Source organism: Pygoscelis adeliae, unplaced genomic scaffold (genome assembly GCF_000699105.1).
Source record: "Pygoscelis adeliae isolate BGI_AS28 unplaced genomic scaffold, ASM69910v1 Scaffold359, whole genome shotgun sequence".
NCBI lineage: Eukaryota > Metazoa > Chordata > Aves > Sphenisciformes > Spheniscidae > Pygoscelis > Pygoscelis adeliae.
This window is the reverse complement of record NW_008825553.1, coordinates 1,122,550-1,143,637: the sequence shown is the minus strand read 5'-3', so window position 1 is coordinate 1,143,637 and position 21,088 is coordinate 1,122,550. Positions and strand designations below refer to the sequence as shown.

The following is a 21,088-nucleotide window of genomic DNA, read 5'->3' as shown; positions in this document are numbered from 1 at the left end:
TTGCTTTGAATTTTGTTGAAGGCTTTGGCTGCAGAAATCGAGAAAAATCAAGCCAAACTGGACCAGTGTCAGAAATTCTCCCAGCAATACTCGGCTGCTGTCAAGGTACGGGTCCCCTCCTGCACCTAGACAAGGCTGGCTGGGCAGAAACGGCCCCAGCACAGTTTGCATCTCGCATGCTCCATGTCTCTCCACCCCTGGTTGCGTTTGCAGGACTACGAGTTGCAGCTCATGACGTACAGGGCGTTTGTTGAGTCGCAGCAGAAGTCTCCCATGAAACGCCGGCGCATGCTCTCGTCCTCGGACGCCATCACGCAGGAGGTAGGAGCGCGGCCGCCCGCCCGACCTTGCGAGGGAGAAATTGGGCAGGGGGGTTCTTCGATGCTGAGCAAACCGCCAAGCAGCCTCTGTGAAATGAGCTCCTTTCTGCTGAACTCTCTTGTATAAATAAAGTTTCCACCCTCGCTGTTTTTTCCGATAGCCAGAGAGGATGGCTTAGTGCTCTAAGCACCAGGTATGAAATACCTAGACTCCTGGGAACCCCTGGGTCAAATCCAGCGGGATCGGCTCAGCCCTTCAGCCTTGCGAGGTAAATAATCAGAGTGCCATGCAGCATTACTGTGTGTGGATCTTTGGGATGAGACCTTTAGGGACCCAAGGTCCTGTCTGCTCCGTGTGGATATTAAAGATCCCGGTAGCCCTCTTGTAAGAGTTGAGCATCCACCCCAGTGTCCATGACCGGAGTCTCCCCTTCGCTCCAGTGTTGTCCAGCATGCCGTGTATGGCCACAACCCTCCCCGTCAGACTTGCTGCATTTCATTGATGCCACACTGGGTCTGCAAGGTGCCCGGGGGGCTTCCCAAGCGAGAGATGGTGCATCCCTGTCATGTACTGTAAAGTACGTCGCTCCGGATCCGCCGGTCGTGACTGATGCGCCCCGTTTCCCCCTCTCTCCCTTCGCAGTTCATGGATTTGCGGACTCGCTATACAGCTCTGGTGACGTTAACCACGCAGCACGTGAAGTACATCAGCGATGCTCTCCGGCGGCTGGAGGAGGAGGAGGTAAGGGTGTTGTATGGAACTGAACTCTTCAAAATGCGCAGGCTCATTTCCTAGCTCCCCCAAGGATGCTGCTCCGTCTTGAGGTTACATCTCGGGCGCTGCTCCTGAGAACTTCTCTGCCTTTGGAAATCCGGGACCCCTTTGACGTGGTGACCTTCCTCCCTTCTCTGTTTGCAGAAAGTAGTGGAGGAGGAGAAGCAGGAGCACGTGGACAAGGTGAAGGAACTCCTGGGCTGGGCCCTGGGCTTGAAGCAGAGTGTACAAGGCAGGACGGCTGCTGCCGGGAGCAGAGAGCTGGGTGACATTGAGAAATCCATCTCGGAACAGCAGGTAAATGGGGGGCAACCGTCAGGCAGTTTGTTTAACTTCTGCTCTTTTTCCACAGCTGAATAAAGCTGCTTTCTTTTTTTCTTTCTTTTTTTTTTTCCCCCCCGACAGGCCCTGAATGAGGAGCTGGCCGCAAAGAAGGAGCAGGTCTCTGAGGCCATCAAAACTTCACAAATCTTCCTGGCAAAACACGGCCACAAGTGAGTGTGGCCCGAGGAGGGGACAGGCAGGGAGAGCAGTGGGGTGAGATGAGATACCTCTGAGCTGGCGCTGGCGGGCTGGCGTCTCTGGGGTCCAGTGTCTGACTCCCGTTAAAAACAGCGATGAGCTGCACGTGACAGTTGTCTTCTTTCTTACCTGCAACAAGAGCTAGGAAATATGCAACCCATTTATCTGTTGGGACAATATTAATCCCCTTTAGTAGTGATCCAGCCTTGTATATTTGGGGGTTTGAACACTAAAATGTGGGTCAGCCTTTGCTGAGCACAATTACCCTTGCTGGTTTCAGCTGAGCTGGGTGAGGAGGAGGGCAGTGGGAAGAGGGGACTCGTGGTGGCTTTGGCCTTTTCCTTCACCAGAAGAACATGTTAATTCTGCAGAGCTGGGAGCTGGTTTGTGCAGTTTCCCTGAGAGATTTCCCCTTCCCCTTGCAGGCTTTCCCATCCGGAGAAGGAACAGATTTCCGCTCGGATCGGTGCCCTCAAGGAGACCTACCAGGCGCTCTGCAGCGACTCCACGGAGCAGCTCCAGCAGCTCCAGAGCCAGCTGGCTCAGGAGACGGAGCACAAGGTACTGGTCCCCGCTCGGTCCCGTGGCTGCACGGACACGGGGCACTCCTCGGGGTGTGAAAAAGGTTTTGCTTGGTTGCGTGTCTCGTGGCCACCAGCCGCTCACGGCCCGTCGACTTTCTTACTTGCACGTGGTTGCCCTCCCTTCTCTTCTGTCCATGCATCACCTGAAGCATCCCGGCTGGGGTGGTCCCTGGAGGCCAAGCAGGAGCTGTTTACCTGCTGCCTTCCAGGTCAATGGGAGAGTTGTCCTTTGCAATGGTTTTCGTCAGAGCTCTGCCCTGTGCACAAAGGTTGGCTTGTTCATGCTTGGTGGGCGAGGACGTAGGTGGACCTCTGTCCTGGAAACGGTCCCCTTAGCAAATCTGTGCCCTCTGAGGAATGCCCTCTCAGTGCTTTAACCGCAGAGGGCTCCATCTCACAGGCTGCCTGCGTGCAGGAGGCGCAAGAAGGTGGGTTTCTGCAGAAAGGCATTTGCCCGTGCGGTCTCGTATACCTCAGGGTCTGGCTGAGAGGTTTGTCTCGGCTGTGGCTGAATGAAGTTGCTCTCCCCAGTGGAAGGCAACTGCATTGTCCAGGCCCTCAGCTGACCTGGGCGACCTTCACGACCTGTAGCTGGACCCATTCCCTGTTCACATCCACCAGCGCTCCCGTCAGTCCCCATCCTTGCTCCACTGGGTAGGGAGGGCTGAAAGCACATCCTTATTGCCTCTGTTATGAGCTGTCTTCGGTCATTCACAGATATACGTGTACGTGTTATGTAAGTGTATATACATGTGTCGATGGATATATTTGTGTGTTTGCTTGCTGGCTCCCTGTACTCTGAAGCAACGGCCCGCTCAGATCTGGATGCATGATGCAGGTTTTGGCTGTTGGGTCCATGAGTGAAGCCCTGTTCGAGCCACTCATGGGAGGAAGGCGCCGGGGCTGCTTGTTTGAAATCTGCCTGTCCAGCTTTTACCTAAACATACAGTGATTCTCTCCAAATTGGACTTTATAGCACATTTCAGGTGTCTCAGTGCAGTAAATGCTTTCTGTTGCAAGCCCTTTAGCCCTTGTGCTGGCAGCAGAGAGCTTATGATGAGCAAACCGACTTTGTTAGTCGCCGCTAAGCCATCATGGCTTTGATGCTGCTGCCAGGAGAGCAGCTGAGAGCAGCCTGCCTGTGGAAAGGATGCTTTTTCCTTTCCCTTTTCCTTCCTCCTGGACAGGAAAATGACTTTATAGCAAAAGCCTCCTCCAGGGCCTGCCGGGCTGTTTTCATACAGCGTGAGCACGCTTTGGGGCTCAGGCTAGAACAGTTTTCACTCACGCTCTCGACAAAGCCCAGGAAACGAGATGAGAGATGGCAGCGGGGCTTCGCCGTAGATTCCTGGCCCGTCTACGAGATGATCCCTGCAGCTCTTGTGCGGTGCAGTTGCTTCACTGTAGAGGGAGCATGAGGAACTCTTTAACATTTGCTTGCTGGAAACATCCAACTGTCAGAGAGAAGTTATAAAAGACAAAAACGCAAAGCAGAACGCGCTAAATTGAGCATGATGTGTCCCTGTACAGTTTGTGTTTCATGTCAACTGTTTTTAAGATTAACTGACATCCTTGCTTACAAGTTTAACTAACCCTCCGGGATTTAAACAAACAAAACACACAAAGTGAAAGAGGACGACCTGTGTGTGGGGTTCTTTTTGCAAACAAAACAGTCGCATGCTGGACGCTAACACCAAGCTTTACACTGTGTGTGATACGGCTGAACTGCTCCATAAGGCTCTGTCTTTAACTGCTCAAGGCACACCCTGCAACTCGGGTAAGTAAAAGCCTTTTACCCCCTTCTCTCCCACCTCCTTTTTTATCTTTCTCTTTTTTCCCCCCTCCTCTTCTCTGTCTTTCCACGGCTTGTTCATCTCCCAGCGTGCATGCCTGAGTCTGGCGATGATGGTGGAGAGCTTAGGTTTTTCCAGCAGGTTCACCCTGTCTCCGCAGCAGAAGGCAGCGGGGGGAACTGCAGACCAGCCTGGTGGAGGCTGCATCCTCTGCTGTGCCGTAACCGAGCTGTGCCGCAGCTACAAACACCCCCAGCTGCCTGTGCTGTTAGACTCACCGATAAAAAAAAATATCTGGGGGTCTTGGGGATGCCAAAGGAGTTCATTCCACAATCCGGATTCCCTCCTCCCTATCCCCACAAAAATCTTTTAGTGCTTGGGCCAACCTTATACCCAACCAGCGGGACTGGGAGAAACCCAAACATCCGAAGAACCGTTAGTCTTTATCATCTTAATTTTTACCCTCCCTGTGGGGATACCAGCAAGAAGAGAAAAGCCCCTCCAGAAACACCAAAGTGGATGGTCTGTTCCCAGCCTGTCACTGTTCCCATGCTGGGACCTCCAACTTCTTATATTTCTGCCCTTGCCCTGCCTGAAGAGCACAGCTACTTTGAGGTGCTGGAGCGGGGCAGAGCGGGTGCCAGTGGTCACGCTCGGGGAGCTGCCCTGCATGCAGTGCTCCTGCCCTAATGCATGGCTGGTCTGTGTGGCTGGGGAGCTGCTCCATGGCACGGGGCTCTGTGGTGTTCCCTGGCTGTCCTAGCGCTCGAGATCTGCTGGGGGAAGCGCAGGGTTTAAGCATGGCAGGAGTCAGGGTGGAAACTGCACTGGGAGAGGTTCCTGGATACCCTGAAGTGGACATCTTTGGGGGTTTTTCTCCTCTGAGTACACAGTGGGATTTGTGTTGTCTTTACTTAAAACAAGAGTTGTTGAACGGCTTTGGTGTGCTTGTTAGTCTCCTTCCCTCTGTTTCTCCATGGAGCATCAGGAGCACTTCTGGGTTTTGCTGCTTGCCGCTTTGCTGCGTTACTGTTGGTGGATGTTGGAAGCATCTTCGTGCTGCCCTGGGTGATGGACTAGATGAGCATTAAAACTTGCTGGCAATGTGCAAGCTAGCAAATGCACCAATTTGCGTGCTGTGATGCCTTTGGAGTTGCATTTCAAACACTTTGGGACTCCTTTCTAGCCTGTTTAGGGTTTTTAAACTTTTTTTTTTGAAACTGAGACCTCCCTGGACCTCATACAATCTGAGTGCTGGCAATGCTCGATTTTGATTTAATTCTTTTCCTTCTCTTTCTGTTCTAGGGCAACGAAGCAGTGGCAGGAGTGATCGATCTTGGCACGGTAGAAATATTCCCTGTCTTTGGTGCTATGCAGAGAGGTCTTATAGATCAGGACACTGGCCTCGCCCTCTTGGAGGCCCAGGTTATCACATCTGACTTAGTTGTTCCAGAGACCAATGAGAAACTCTCCTTGGAGAAAGGTCTGGCAAGAAACATCATCGACCTCAGGACGTTCCAGGTGCTGCAGGAATTGAAGGATGCTCTCCACCGGGTGGAAGAAGTCAGATGTGAAGGGAGGCAGCTCCTACCTGTCGTTACTGCAATAGAAGAGGGGAGGATCAGTGAGAGCATTGGGCTAAAGATTCTTGAAGCTGAGCTCGTCACTGGGGGCTTTAAAGTCCATCAGGGCAGAATCAGCATGGAGACAGCGGTGCAAGAAAGGCTCCTTACCCCCCAGCTTTATTCCAGACTTCTCTCTCACCTGGAGGGTGGCAAGGATTTGATTGACCCCAACACTGCTGAGAAAATCAGTCTGCCCGAGCTCATGCACCGATGCATCATCCACCAAGAGACTGGACTGAGGCTGCTCCCGGTCAAGCAGCTGGCGGGTGGGATGGTGAGCTTGAAATCAGGCAGAAAAGTCAGCATCTTCCGTGCGGTCCAGGAAGGGCTGATAGACAGGCAGGTAACGGTCAGGTTGTTGGAAGCCCACCTCTTTGCTGGTGGCATTGTTGACCCCAGGACAGGGCACAGGCTGACTGTGGACGAGGCCGTGAGACATAATTTAATTGACCAGGATTTGGCATGCACGCTTCTTATCCGGCAGCTTCAGACAGGTGGCATCATCGATACCATCACGGGAGAGAGACTGACAATTGATGAAGCTGTAAGGAGAGAGTTGGTAGCACCAAAGATTGCATTGGTGGTCCTGGAATCCCTGTGGTCCTTCATGGGGCTCCTGTGGCCAGAGACGGGGGAGATCGTCCCGGTTGCGGATGCTTTAGAGCAAGGAATCCTGTCTACGGAGTTGGTTTACAAGATTCTCAGCAAGCGGCAACTCATTAAGGCTGTCTTTATACCAGAAACCACTGAGGTGTTGTCCTGGAAGAAAGCAGTTGAACATGGCATCTTGGAGAGAGATGTGGCGAAGAAGCTGAAATCCACGGCCATACCTGATGTCATGGCCAGCGTGCAGCTTGCTGGCTCTCCCAGCAGAAGCAGGCATGCCCAGAGCTCTTCTGGCAGGAGTCCCACAGGTCACAGAGAGCAAAGTGACCCTCTGCTAAGGAGTGACGACGAAAGGCTGCTGTTCCACTTGATGACCCACAGCTATATCAACATCCACGATGGCCAGAAGCTGCTCTTAGTGGATGGAGAGTTGAACAATCTCACTAAAGCCCTCATCCAAACCCAAGAAAATGGATCCTGTGCACACACGTTGGAAGGGAGTGAAGGCTTTGAGGAGCCAAAGGCAAATGCAGCTCTCGAAAGCGAGCCTTGCAATGGTTTGGCTTTGCAGCAGCTTGAGTTTCAATTTGCTCCTTCAAAAGAAAAAAGCAAAAAGGTCCTGCCGCCTAGAACTGCTTTGGAGAATGGGGAGGTGGTGATGGGACCTGAAAGCCTCCTGTTGGAGGATGCAGAAGACACCCTTCTTGTGGAGCAGCAAAAGCAGATTTATACCGAACAGGCTACCATCAAGAGTGAAGCTGATGCTGAATTTGGAAGAGAGCAAGTAGCTACTACAAGCAAGGACAAACATCAGGTAAAACTATTGACGCCAGGACGTGCCGGTGACCTTGGTAGTGGATTCAGAGAAACAGAGGAAATGATGACTGAGGCAGAAGAAGAGTCCAAACCTACTACGGTAGATGGAGTGGAAAGTATTGAAGATCAGAAGAGGGCATCGGAAAGTGGGGCGGTTGTTGTGAAAAGTGAAATCTGCATATCAATGGATGTTCCAGAAAGTAGAGATAGAGTGGAAATCACGGCAGAGAGGTCTCAGGATGCGCAGGGACCTGAACTAGAGGCAGAAGGTGTTACAGGGATTTATTTGCTAAATGAGGAAACAATTGAGAATGGCGTGCTGGGAGGAGAGGAGATTGTGCTCCCTAAAACTAGAGAGGCAGAGCAAACGGAGAGGCAAAGGGAAGACATGGGAAGTGTACTGGAAGTGGAAGGAGAGGGGCAAGAAGTACCATGTGATGAGAGTGTTGATGAAACATCCCTGCCAGCCCCTGCAGAGCAGGAGGCGGAGGACACTTTGGAAACGCTGTTAACGCAGCTCCGAAGTGGTGGCATCATCCATGAGCAGACGGGCAAGACTCTTCTTCTAAATGAAGCAGTAGCCTGCGGAGTGGTGCCCAGCCACACAGCTGTGAAACTAATGGAGAAAATGAAGATGTTCAGTGGCTTCTTTGACTCGCATACATGTGAATCATTAACCACCGAGGACGTCATTGAAGAAGGTCTGATGGATGAGAAGCTTCTCCAGAAGGTATTAGCATCTGACAAGGCGATAAGTGGTGTTCTTGACCCGGGCAATAACTTTGTCTACTCTATCAAGGATGCCGCTGCAGTTGGCCTTCTGGACAAGGAAACGGCAATGAGGATCTTGGAAGGGCAAGTGGTTACTGGAGGGATCGTTGACTTGAAACGTGGCAAAAAAATATCGGTCACTTTGGCTTCAAATCTGGGCCTCATAGAGCCAACAGGTCAGAAAGAGCTGATCAAGCTGGAGAAGGCTTCCAAAGGGAAAGACACTGATGAGGTGACCAGACAGAAGCTCATTAGCTTACAGGCTGAAACCAGTGGAATTGTGGACCCTAAAACGAAGCAGCCTTTGACTGTTGCACAGACTGTTGAAAAAGGGCTCCTGAAAAAGGAAAAAGCTTTTCAGCTCTTGACCAAGCAGATTGCTGATGGAGGAATCATCCATCATGTGTCCGGAATGAGGCTTTCGGTAAACGATGCAATGAAACACGGGTTGATCAATCAAGATTTATGTAACGAACTCACGAAAGCTGAAAGCGTGTGCCTGCAGGATTATGTTCATCCCGTTACGAAGGAGAAGCTGCCCTTGCCCCAGGCAGTATCGTTAGGGCTCGTTAGCCCGGACTTCCAGAGGAAAGTGCAAGAAATCCAGGCTCGGAGTGGAAGCATTTTTGATCCTGCTTCTGGCCAGAGACTGGCACTCTGTCAAGCGGTAAAGGAGGGCTTGCTGCCTGAGCAGGTTATGGAGAAAGTCCTGTCATCTTCAGAAATGAAAGAAGGAATGGTAGATCCCGAGACTTGCATGATCGTTCCCTACTCAGGGTTCATAAAGAAGTGTAAAATCGACATTGAATCTGGCCAGAGGTATCTGGAGGTCCATCCCTTCAGAGCCATCAAGGATGAGGTGACGGGGAACAAGCTCACGTGCGCCGAGGCGGTGAGGCTGGGGAAGGTGGACCCTCTGCCCACTCTGCGGTTGCTGCAGGCTCAGGCAGACAGCGGGGGGGTCGTGGAGGGTACTGTCAGCAAGAGGCTCTCCCTGAGGGCCGCTGTGGAGCAAGGGCTGCTGGATGAGGAGATGGCCAAACTCATCGCCACCAACCAGATGAGGACTGGGGGAATTGTTGATGCTAGCGGTGGGAAAAGATTGACTTTAGAGGAAGCTGTTGAAAAAGAACTGATTAGCCAAAAATTAGCTGCCAGTCTTCAGGCACAAATATCTGAAGACAAATATGGTTCTGAGGTCTGCAAAGTAGACAAGCCCCACCTTTTCCAGGAAAAAATGGAAGAAAGATCTCCAAAAGAGGAAGATGTCATCCTCTCTACCAGTGCTGCTAAGAAGTCTGATGGTGTTGAGCATAAAGCCAGATCTGGAGCCATGAGCTACGACGTGGCTGGAGGTGCTGCCGCCAAGAGATCCCCAGTGACACCGACAGAAGGGAGATCAAAACCTCAAGAAACTTCAAAGGATGATGTAACGCATCAGCCCCAAGAAAAGGTGGAACTGACTCCAGAATACCCCTCAGTATTAGGTACAGCATCTCTCTCCGAAGAGACGGTGGTGGTAAGGGCTATGGAAAAAGGGAATGCAAAAAGCAGCTCCCAGGTGAGAGCAGCTTGGGGGAAGGAATGGAGGAGAGAAGAAGTAGATCGAGGGACAGAGAAAGTGGAGGGATTGGGATTGCAGGAAGAGCAGTCATTCTTGGACACAGAGGGAACTGCAAAAAGCAGCTCCCAGGTGAGAGGGGCTTGGGGGAAGGAATTGAGGAGAGAAGAAGATCATCGAGGGACAGAGAAAGTGGAGGGATTGGGATTGCAGGAAGAGCAGTTGTTCTTGGACACGGAGGCGCTTCACAGTGCGGAGGACAGCGAGGAGAGGAGGAGGAGGAGGAGAGGAGGGTTTGTAAGTGCAGAGGGAGTTGCGGCAGGTGAAGAAGGTGCAGCGGTGGCTTCTGAGCAAGGAGAGCGGGCGGGCAGCCTGGATGGGGTAACGCCGGTAGTCCTGAGAGAATCTGTTACTGTGGGTCGAGGGAAGGAAGAGATGGGTCCTACAGAGTCTGGAGAACCAACTGAGACTGGCATCCCTACGAAGCCTGCAGGAGACGAGCTTGCAGGTGAAAAACCTGTCAAGCACATCGAAGAAGAAACCCCGAGATTGCGTGCAGAAGGTCCAGTCGATCAAGAAAAAACAAGTGAAACTGAGCTAAAACCTACCCAAAAACAGAAAAGCAAGAAAAAGAAAGCAAAGCAGACTGGTGTCCCAGGAGACAGTGCTCAGCCGGAGAAATCTTCTGTGGAAAAGCAGTCCCTTCCTTTTCTGATTGCCAAAAAAATTCCAGGGAAGGAGGAGGAGGAGGAGGACTTCATCTCAAGCATGCCAGAACCGAAACATGAAACCACCACCAAGATTACTGCTGGGTTGGCAAGAGATGCAGCCAAGCACATGGGGAGCAGCAGGGATGAAAAAGAAAAGAAAACAATTTCTGAGAAAGATAAAGAAAACCTTTCCGGGGGTCAGGTGTTCCCTGTTCTCCCAGGACAAGGGGGAGCTCGAGAGGTGATGAAAGGTGGGATCAGAAATGGTCACGATTCCTCGGTGGCATTGAGCCTGGAGGAGGGGATGACCCAGGAAAACACCAAGGTGGAAACCACCAGCGATGCGTCCAGCGCAGCCCCTGCAGCAGGTGAACTGCCCGATGAATTAATTATCAGAGAGGAACCCAGAGAAGTTCAGGAAGCCTCTGCCGTCCTTGAGCTTGGAGAAGAGACACGGCAAGAGCAAACAGTGGAGATCAGCACAGGCCAAGGAGGTGCGCCTGTTCCCCCAAAATCCCAAGGAGAAACACCCCAGGAGAGGACCAGGCAGCCGGGTCCTGGCGATCGGGGCTTGCTCTTACCTGTGATAGTGGAGGGGGAGCTGCTGGAAACCTCGAGGGAATCCACGAGACCAGCCCAGGTAAAGTGATGCTTTTTGCTATTTCGACATTTTTTTATGAGCTATTTGTGTACGTTTGATGTTAAATCTGTCCGAGGGCCTCAGCACAGAGGACAGCCAGAACATGAGGGGTGGGTGGATGTTTGAGCCTGATGTTGCTGTATCAGCTGCAATGGATTTGGCAAAGGACCCGGTGATGTAGGACTGAAAACACTCGAGGCTTAGTTGTGGGTTCTTTTTGCTAGAGCATTACTTACAAATTACTAATAACTAGGACTCTTTTCTTGGCACTTTTACTGTAACACCAGAGATCTCTTGCCATTTTTAAGCTTATGTTGGAAAAAGAGCCATGTGTGTTATTTTTCCTGTAGTAAATCTTGTAGATAAGGCTAGTGAGTGGAAAGTCCCCGAAATGGAATGTTGTTAACAGAGTTCTTCTCTGAAAAAAAGAATAATATATAATCCTTTGTTTTCTTTTATGTCTAAATTTGAAGTTTTGTTTTACTGTTTGATTCTGCAGATCATGTTCAGCAAGAAGATGTGTCTGGAGCACGATGAGAAGCTGATATCATATCTCTCCATGCTCCGAGATATTGAGATGAGAATCAAACGGGTGCAGCCGGTGGAGCAGAATTTGGCAGCCCTGCACGACCTGCTGCAGCAGGCGGAGGTGAGCGAGGCTGGGCCAGGCTCGGCCGGCATTAGGCAGGACAGAGCTCGTTCCTCCTCTCCCCAGGTTCATGCACAGCCCTTGCACCTCCTCCCCGCTTCTGGGAGCCAGACGGGGAGGTTAGTCTCGGGTTTAACAGGCATTTATATGCAAACCCCATCCCTCCCCGCTCTGGCACTGCCTCTGGCTCACCTTCTCCTCCCTGCTTAGACAATAACCTAAGCTTGGCTGAAATGAGTTTTACAGCCTGGAGAAAGACAGGCGAGTGCTGGCAGCCGAGCGGGGCTGGATGAATCTTTCTAGCAGATAGACGCAGTGTTTGGAGCTGGGTCTCCAAAAGCTTTCCTCAGTATTGGCAGTGGGAAGATGAAGTCACCATATCTGAGACATAACGATGCTGTCTTGCCTCAGGCCCTGAGCGCTGAGCTGCAGGAGCTGAGCTTCCCAGTGAATCAGGAGTTGGACACCGTGAAGTGGATTGTGGCCAACCCCCCTGAAGAAGTCCCTGAGCAATTGCTGAAGGCTTTGGAGAAGGATGCCAAGAACCTCCAGAAGTCTCTGAGCTCTGCGAGTGATGTCCTGGAGTCCCGGCTGCAGAACCTTCGTGGGGCGGCAGAAACCGAAAAGGTAGAGCTGGAAACCATCCCCGCTGCCTCCCGAGCATCCCAACGCTCCTTCCCTGGAGCGCTCTGCTCCTTCTTTAAATGATGCATTTCTGTTTTTAAGGCTAAAATCCTGGCACATCACGAGACTCTCCAGGGCAAACTCCAGGAGCTGCTGAGCTGGGTCTCTGGCACTGCAGAGTCGCTGGACGGCAGCGATTACCACCACACGACTGATGTGAACAGCTTGAGTCGCTGCCTCCAGCACTACAAGGTAACCATGGCAATGCCCCTAATCCTTCTGGCTGATGAAGTTGCCGTCCTTTACGCGGAGGAGAAGCTTTTAATCCTGCTTCCCTCCTGGAGCCTACCAAGGGTTTGCCCTTATCCTGTGTTACAGGAGGAGCAACAATATTGTTATTTGCTCCAAAGTCATTTGTTTCCACAATACACAAACCATCTCTTTGGCCATTTGGGGAACATGCTAAAATGCAGGTGTGCGGTGGGGGCTGAGCGACCGGGAGGGATTCCCGTCAGGCTGTTGAGGAGAGAGCTGCTTCCTCTGTGGGGGCTCTGAGAGCCCCCTCCATCACGCCTGCCCCAGTCTCCATCGACTGTACGAGGAGCCCAGGCTCCCCTCCACGTATATTCATCTTTTAACAATAGCTTTCAAGATTTGGTCAGTTCAGCATCTCCTGTTTGCCGGTAGCACCTTGGCGTTGAAGGCAGGGGATCGAAGGCTTTGAGAGCTGATGGTGGCACACGAAGTCACCATGGACTGGACAGAGCTGCTGGCAGCTCCAGGTCTGGGTCATCTTCAGACCCAAGGGCAGCCCTACACGCATGGTCCAAGCAACCTCTTGGTGAGATGCTGGAGGCCTGGTGCAGAGGCATGTTAGAAAATTGCTGTGGTGAGATGCTGTCATCTCGACGCTGAGTGTGCTTTTGGGAGCGTTTCGGGTTTCCGGAATATATTGTTCTGGTGACAAAGCACTTTTTTTGGGTGCATACTGCTGCCTGTCCGCGTGTCCCACCTGAAGCTGGCAGTGCAGGAGAGCACTGGCTGCGGAGTCATTTTGCCTGACAGGTCTTTTCTCTCCCATTCAGGAGCTGAAAGAGCCCCTCGCTGACACCAAATCTCAGCTCGACGCCACTGCCTTCGACATCCAGTTCCTTATCTCGGAGCACGCCCAGGACTTGACCCCTCAGCAGAGCAGGCAGCTGCTGAGGCTGCTCAATGAGCTGCAGAAGGCTTTCCGGGACCTGTCGGAGCACGTGATGGCTCGGGGGGAGGTCCTGCAGGTCTGTCTCCAGCAAGTGGAGCAGACGGATCAGGTGAAGGTTGTGAGACATCTGCTTCCTGGCTGCAGTTTGCTCGCTGAAGCGCTTCCCGGCCACAAGAACGTGCGCTGAGACACGTCGTATTTGGGATTTCATGTGCATGCCACTCACAGTTTATGACTTTTCATTGCACATCATGAGCTTCCTCTAAAGTCTGTCTTCTTCCTACCATGTAACTCCCGGGCGGAAAGTCGCTTTCCTCCCAAAAGATGGAGCCCTGCCGAGGTGTGGGTAGCACAGCCGGGCAGTCCTCTGCTAGACATCGAGTTGCTTTGGGCTGGGTGGAATAAACCCTGGTCTCTGTAACCCCACCAGAAAAATCCCTGTTGCAGGGGGGCCACCACAGACACCTGGCAGTTTTAATGTCTTATTTCCACTGCACAAGTCAGGTATTGCTGTCCCAGAGAAACAGCTGATGATGTATCAAGGCAGCAGGCAGCTGCAAAAGCAAGTCCTCAGGTCTCTGCTGCATTGCTGCAGCACCTGTTACTGCATGGATCCTCTTATTCAAGACAGGATTAATGTGGTTTTTATTAACAGTTGCTCTCTGTAACTCTTGCCTGTCCTCTCTGGAGTGTGTGTGTGTATATTAACCAGTTTGCTTTGCTTTTTCAGATTGAGTGTGCGCCCATCCTAACCCAGGAAGAACTCGCTTTGCAGCTGAAGAGCTCTTAAGAAGGCTCTTTCAATTTGCTTCTGTTGTTTATCTTATGACTGGGAGAAACAAGCACAGTGTTTTGCACAAGTTTGTACATCACCTTGCTGAAATGCCCAGTGAAACTCAAAAAACCTTTATCTCCCCTGGGAAAGGGGAACAGGAACATTGCAGGGACTCTCAGGTCACATCATGCTCAATTGCTCAAACAGGCGCTTCTGTATTGTGCTCTGGCAGCAAAACGGAGGAGCTGGATCAGCAACAGAAACGCTTTCTCTCTCCCGGGCTCCCTCTCCAACGCCAGGATCCAAAAACCAGCCTCCTTAGGTTGTTTGGGGCTCCACAGTGGTGCTGCCTGACCTCAGGTTGTTGTTACCTCTCGTTAGAAGAGTTTCTGCTGCAGTTCTAAAGTTTGTAAGGTCGAATGGAAAAGGCACAGAAACTTCTGGTTGAGCTCTCCCAAGTGAGGAGTGCGTGACCTGGAGCGTAGCTCCACGTGGAGCTGAACGGGCTTCTCAAAGAGTAGATTGAGAGAAACCTGCTCGAACGGTGGCAAACGTGCAGTGAGCAGCTCCTGTTCGGCAGGGACTCGGCACCTCAGCCCCGTTCCCGCAGCGTCTGAGCCTGAGAGGGAGAGGGAGCACGTGGAGAGCTGCAAAAGCCGTTTTCTGTGCTGCATCCTCGTCTTCAGGAGATGCTCCAGCTGTAACCTCTCGCCTTGCCTTTCAGCGTTGTGCGTGACCGGAGGTGCAGCACAGGTACTAACTGTCCCCTCTCCCCTCCCCTCTGCCCGCAGACGCTGCAGGAGCAGCAGGCAGCCCGGGCGCAGAGCCTGGCCGAGCTAAGCCACTGGCTGCACCAGGCAGAGGACACGCTGGCAGAGCAGCAGAGAGCAGCCAGTGAAGGGGACCTGTCCGCCTTGCAGCAGAGGCAAAGCGATGTTAAGGTCAGTGCTTTTAAAAACGGGGAGCAGGAGGCGGAGAGGCTCGGTGCTGCCTCGGGAGCGCGTGGAGCCTCACGGCATCGTCTGCCTAGGAGCTGCAGAGGAACATGCACACCCGAGCCGCCTCCTTCGCCAGCGTCCTGAAAAGCACAGAGGAGTTTTTGGAGGAGAACAAGGCGAAGATGGAGCCTGGGGAGCTGGCAGCACTGCAAGAGAAGCTCCAGCGTGCCAAGGAGCAGTACCGGTCCCTGCAGGAGAGGACAGAGGTGGCCCAGAAGGAGCTGGAGAGCGCTGTGACTGCTGCAGTGCAGCAGGAGACTGAAAAGGTAACGTGCAAAGAGCTGTAGCCCCCTGGCTCTGCTTGAGGTGGACAGTGAGGTCCAGTCAGTGCAATCAGACTCATCTGGGTGATACGGCATAAAGCAATTTGCCGTTCCTTCCTGTCTGTCGCCCAGACGAGGTGCCCCCCAGGCATTTCTCTCATGAAATACCTTGAGAACTGCAGCCACAGATGAGCTGGTTGTGGAGGAAAAGGGGGGAGTAAAAGGCACCTTGCTCTGCCTTTGGGCTGACCTGTAATGGGAGCGTGAGCATCGGGCACCTCCACGCGCTGGCGGTGAAAGCGGTGCTCACACCTGCGTGCGAGGAGTCGCAGCCCTTCGCGGGGGGCACTCTGGGTTGTATCGGGGTGAGAGATGCAACACTGCAGAGAGGCTGAGTTTATTCACAGCTTCTTTGCACCTTCCCCCCTTTCAGAGAGCCACGAAGTGTTCTGGAGGTCTGTGAGCGTTCCAGGCTGTGGCTGGAAAACTGTTTGGGGCTTTTCCTTCTGTTGGGTTTTTTTTTTTTTGCCCTCCTCCATGCAGCCGTTTGCTGAACATGCATAAAACGGGTCATTCTTATCTGGAGCCTTTGTGCTTTCAGGTGAAGGCTGCCAAAGAGCTGGAGGAGAACAGCAATAAGATCGATTCCCTTTTGAACTGGGTGGCATCGCTGGAGCAGAAGGGAGGGCTCCTGGAATACAGACCGCACCCCATCGAGCAAGCGCCGGGGGCGCGAGCGGGGACAGGCACTCGGGACGTCCCCGATGGCCATGTCGTGGGAGCACACAGCGCTGCCGAGAGCCTGGATGAGCAGTACGAGAGGCTGAAGGTCAGGACCGACACCTCGTCCCTCTCAAAGCTTTCTGCCCGACGCACTGACCCTGCCTCTGGCTGCTGATGCAGCTGGGAGCAGGACGGGGTGTTAGATGGGTCTGGCCTCCGAAACACATGTTCGGGGTGATTTTCCGTATGGGAGACTTGGGAAGTCCCTGCCTGGCTTCCTGGAGGACATGCACTCTGTGTTGGTGGGTGGGTGCCACAGCACGGTGCAATCAGGGTAACGAGAGAAGGTGCCCATCATGGTCAGAGAAGGGGTTACTCTCCTGTGGGCAGAGTGCCTGCCTGTATCCCAGCCTTGGGGTGTTCCCCCACCTTGGTAGTGCTGTAGGAGGGTGCGGAGGCTTGGTCACGCGCGTGGCCTCACTGCACCCGCCGGGTGCTGGTGGGCAGAGACCCTTGGTCGCAAGCATCACCTTTGCTCTCCGGCATCTTTCAGGCCCAGCACCAGGAGCTGCTGTCCCAGCAGCAGGACGTCATCCTGGCCACGCAGTCGGCGCAGGCTTTCCTGGACAAGCATGGCCACAGCCTGGCTGGGGAGGAGCGGGACCGGCTCCAGGGCCGGCTGGCAGAGCTGAAGGACCAGTATGCGGCTTCTCTCTCGCAGTCGGAAACGCGGCTGAAGCAAGTGCAAGTCCTGCGGGACGAGCTGCAGAAGTTCTTGCGGGATCACGGGGAGTTTGAGGCTTGGCTGAAGCAAGCGGAGCAGGATCTGGAGGGGATGTACAAGGGGGACAGCGACCCCACGGCCCTCCGGCAGCTGCTCCTGCGACAGGGGAGCTTCTCAGAAGATGTGATCTCCCACAAAGGCGACCTGCGGTTTGTTACCATGTCGGGGCAGAAGGTGCTGGATGCAGAGGGAGCTGCTGAGGATGCAGGGTCCCAGCCGCTGATGTCCGGGAGCGTGGTCAAGAGCAAGCTGGAGGATGCGACGCAGCGATACACCACGCTGCACTCCAAGGTACAAGAAGGGCTTTGCAAGGCTGGGAGTTGAACCCTGGGCACTTGTTTTCCTCCTGTGCGTGTTGAACGAGCAGGGGTGGCCGAGAGATGTTTCTCTCGAGTGTCTGGCTGGACTTCTAGCGCATATGTAGACTGTAGGACAAGGATTGTTATCTTCAGGGCTTGGGCGGGAGTAACACCCCCTGTCTTGGTGTTGGTCTGCATGTTGTCTCCTGTAATTCCTTTAACACATATGGCAAGATTGGTTTTTTGATTGTTTTTTCTTTCTCGATGACATCTGTGTGTATTCCAGCGGTGCCCACGTTGCTCTGTGCTTGTGTGCATCCTCCCGTTACGTCTTGTTGCTCCTTTGCAGTGCACCAAGCTGGGCTCCCACCTGAACACCTTGCTGGATCACTACCAGCAGTTCCAGGAGGTGGCAGAGTCTCTCAGGACGTGGCTGCAGGAGAGTGAAGCTGCCGTTGGGAAACTGCTCTCGGAGACAGTTTCTTCAGATCCGGCTGTTCTGCAAAAGCAGCTTGCCAGCGCTAAGGTACGGGGCCCTTGGGTGATCTCCTGGGGGAGCGCTGGAGGCTCTACGGGAATTTGGCTGCTGCTCTGAGCAGTCAGCGGCAGGAAAGAGACTCGATCCGTTCACTTTTTTTTGCTGGTTGAGTGCAAAGAGGTACCTGCAGGCTCAGGAGGTCCCTGCGCTGCAGATCAGGTGGAGCCAGACTCTGCTGAGAGGTGCTCAGAACCAGGACCACGGGGCTGCAGTCACGGACTGCCACAGGGGGCTCCCCAGCAGGACACGGCGGGGACATTCCTCCCCCGTGAGGGTGGCTGGGTGCAGGGACAGCCCAGACCCCCCGATCCAGCTCTGAAGTCAGCCCTGCCTGCAGCAGGGGGTTGGACCTTCCAACCTAGGTTATTATTTTTCTTAACGGTTTTGTGATTAAGTGAACAGGATCCCTCAGCAGGGTTTAAATGGAGCCCTGAGCTCCCCGCGGGTGCAGGTCTCTTGCGTGGGGCCCATTTGCTGATTTTGCCTTGTCTCGTGTCAAAGCAGCAGCTGCAGGGAGACCTCGCTGAGCATCAGGTGCCGGTGGAGAAGCTCCAGAAAGCAGCTCAGTCCCTGCTGGAGGTACAAGGGGAGCCGGCCCCGGACCACGGGCGCGTTCAGGAAACAACAGGTACAGAGCAAAGTAGCCACCTGCATTAGCAGGGATGGTTGGGGAGAGCGTGAAAACCAACCGAGGAGGTGGGAAAGATGAAGTCTCCCACTTTTGGGAGAAGGTGGGGCAAAGGTGAACAACAACGCGTCTTCAGGGCTTGCGTTTGCACGTGAGGAGGGCTGAGATCCAGTTTGGCCATTTGCGTTCGGTCCCCTGTCTCGCTGCTGAGTTTGGGGATGGGGATCTGTCATCGGTGAGAGTTTGGCAGGAGCCAAAGGTGGTACTTGCTGCTCTCTGAGCACCGGGCGAGAAGCTCTGTGCCGCTGATTTTCCTTTGCACTGAACTCTGCAGATGCCATCGTGAACCGCTTCCAGAGCCTCTCCCAGCAGATGGCCGAGCGCTCGGACCTGCTGCAGAAATCCATTGCCCAGTCCCAGAGCGTCCAGGAGAGCCTGGAGAGCCTCCTCCAGTCGGTGGCTGAGATCGAGAAGAACCTGGAGGGAGAGCAGCCGGCTGTGCTCTCCTCCACCTCCATCCAGGACTCGCTTGCCACGAGCGCGGTAAGGCTGGTCCCTGAGCTCCCCCGCCTCAAACACGCCTGTCTGCAAGACCTGAACTGTGCAGGCAGTTGCTGGGGGTTAGCTACAATATTCTGAAAGCACCAAAAAAACCCCTAAAAAGGGATATGAGCAGAACCTTTACTTAATTTCTTTAAGCCAGGATACAGACCTGTTGAAAGTCTTTTTTCTGCTGACAAGCAGGGCTTAGATATCAGGCACTGGGAAAAGGCAGAGCAGATTGGGGAGATCAGAAAGGAAGGGAAAACTGGGATAGAAAACTGTTCTTGCCTGACTATTCTTTCCCAAGGGCGGCCCAGCCTCTCCATGCCAGTTCAGTTTTGCTCGAGAGCCTTCCTAAAATGGCATCCCTTTCTGTGTTCTTACCACAGAAGCTGAAGCAGGACATTGCCAGGCAGAAGAGCTGCCTGGAAGCCACCCGCGAGATGGTGACGCGGTTCATGGAGGCGGCAGACAGCCCCACGGCCTCTGCCCTGCAGGGCAAGCTGGCAGAGGTGACAGAGCATTTTGGCAGGCTGTGCCAGCAGCAGCAGGAGAGGGAGGACGCGCTGAAGGGCCTCCTCCCGAAGGTCGAGCAGTATGAGCAGCTCTTGGAGAAGTTGCAGCAGTTCACGGAGAGCCGAGCGCGGATGTTGGCATCCGGGAACCGGCCAGACCGGGACATTGCTCACTTCTCCCAGCACATCCAGGTGAGATGCAGGGGGAGAAGACTCCACCTGCCTCGGGGTTTCTAGGGCAGGGCTGTTTTACAATGATTTCTTTCTGGGCAAACAGCCCCTGGTTCACTCCCAGGCTGGCAGGATCCACAGGACCTGTGCTGGCTCTTTGCCTGGGGAAGGGAGCGCAGCCGGTGCGGCTGAGGCTGTTTCCAGCAGTGAGAGAGGGGAATGGCATTTCCCTGGAGCCGGGCTGGTTTTCTGAAGGGATCTATAGCCAGGCTCTTAGGGGCCAGTCCAAATATAGCAAGGTTTTTACCAATTAAAGACTCCACGGGGTTAACAGCAAAACGCCCAAGCGCTGGCAGTAAGCGCAGTGCAGGATGTGACAAAGTCCTCGGAGATGCCGTGGGTCCTGGTGGCCGGTCACGGCTGCACGGGATTCCTCCCTCTGGCTTCCTACGAGTGCTCCGCTACCGCGGGTGGTTTGACCACAGCCTCAGAAATGCTCTAAGTTGGCATAAAACCAGACACTTGTGCTGGGGGGGGGGCGTTGATTTGGCTTGGTCTAGGGCCCTCCATCCCATTCACTGCGTGGCCTTACAGCAGCACCGGGGAAGGGGGGACTTGCACCCGCAGCTGCTTGAAGTATTTGCTGAGCTGGGGGAGCAGGTGGGACTGAGCTGCGCCTGCCCGTTCGGCGCTGGTGCAATTCATGGCGCTGCCCGCAGAGGGTCTCTCCGGCTCGCCAGGACGTGGGGCTCTCCGGTTCATCCCCTCTGCCCGAGTCTGCTGGCGAGGGCACGGTCGGCATCGCCCTTTGCTCTTGGCAGGAACTGAATTCGGAGATGAGGCAGCACCAGGAGGACCTGGCCGCCCTGGAGCACCTGGCTGCGGAGCTGGGCTCCTGCGGCTTCGCCCCCGGCGCCTCCCAGCAGCAGGAGAAGCTGCAGAGCCTGAAGAAAGACTTCCTGCAGCTGCAGAAGGTGGCAAAAGAGAGGTGAGTCCCAGGGACCCGGCCACGCTCTGGGGAGGCGAGTTTGGGGGTGGCTTCGTGGTCAGAGCAAGACCCCGTGGAGATCTCCTTTCCATGGGGGGGCATGAGCGAACTCTTCCTGCCTCCCTCCTCCCACACCGGCAGACGTAAGGCAGCTTGCTCCAGCTGACGCTTTAAAAAAAGCCTTGGCTGGGGGCGTCGTGAAAAATTCCTGGTGCTGCAGGAGCTGGCATTCGTGCGTTTCCCGGCGTGTGGGCTGTCACAGCTCCATAGCAGAGCATCTTGCCAGAGGGGAGCGGGATGCTGGCGGGGGATCGGGAGCCTGCCCCAGGCGTGCTCTCCGGGAGGTGACAGCAGAGCAGACTGTCCCCGGAGTCCCCTAAAGTGGGGGTAAAGGGGAACTTGAGCAGCAGCTTGAGCTCGAATCGGCCATGGCAGCGCGAGCAGGATTGGAGGGGCAGCTCGCCTGTGTCCCCGGGGGGGGTCACGCCTCCCAGGCTGTATCTCCAACCTCCCTGGTGAATACAGGAAAGGTGATGGGGGAAAAGCAGATGAATCTCATAATGATCCCCAGAAATTCAGCGCCGCACAGAGAACTGCCTCCGGCTGGCCCCGTGCAGGCGGCTCGCAGCTGTGGTCACCGAGGGTGAGCCGGAGGGCCGGTGG

The 21,088-nt window shown here is 54.2% G+C and overlaps 1 protein-coding gene across 1 annotated transcript in view; it reads left to right on the top strand.

Annotated features, from left to right (window-relative positions):
- MACF1 (microtubule-actin crosslinking factor 1) overlaps positions 1-21,088 on the top strand; it is a 112,826-nt gene that overhangs the window by 27,274 nt on the left and 64,464 nt on the right. Inside the window, exons 30-49 of the mRNA XM_009332204.1 lie at positions 22-105; positions 214-321; positions 964-1,062; positions 1,240-1,392; positions 1,501-1,589; positions 2,043-2,178; positions 5,300-10,723; positions 11,223-11,372; positions 11,784-11,999; positions 12,099-12,248; positions 13,082-13,315; positions 14,767-14,916; positions 15,006-15,239; positions 15,838-16,065; positions 16,513-17,034; positions 17,392-17,568; positions 18,085-18,208; positions 18,543-18,751; positions 19,141-19,458; positions 20,259-20,425. Of these exons, the coding sequence (XP_009330479.1) occupies positions 22-105; positions 214-321; positions 964-1,062; positions 1,240-1,392; positions 1,501-1,589; positions 2,043-2,178; positions 5,300-10,723; positions 11,223-11,372; positions 11,784-11,999; positions 12,099-12,248; positions 13,082-13,315; positions 14,767-14,916; positions 15,006-15,239; positions 15,838-16,065; positions 16,513-17,034; positions 17,392-17,568; positions 18,085-18,208; positions 18,543-18,751; positions 19,141-19,458; positions 20,259-20,425 (8,972 nt within the window). The remainder of the gene's footprint in view (positions 1-21; positions 106-213; positions 322-963; positions 1,063-1,239; positions 1,393-1,500; positions 1,590-2,042; positions 2,179-5,299; positions 10,724-11,222; positions 11,373-11,783; positions 12,000-12,098; positions 12,249-13,081; positions 13,316-14,766; positions 14,917-15,005; positions 15,240-15,837; positions 16,066-16,512; positions 17,035-17,391; positions 17,569-18,084; positions 18,209-18,542; positions 18,752-19,140; positions 19,459-20,258; positions 20,426-21,088) is intronic.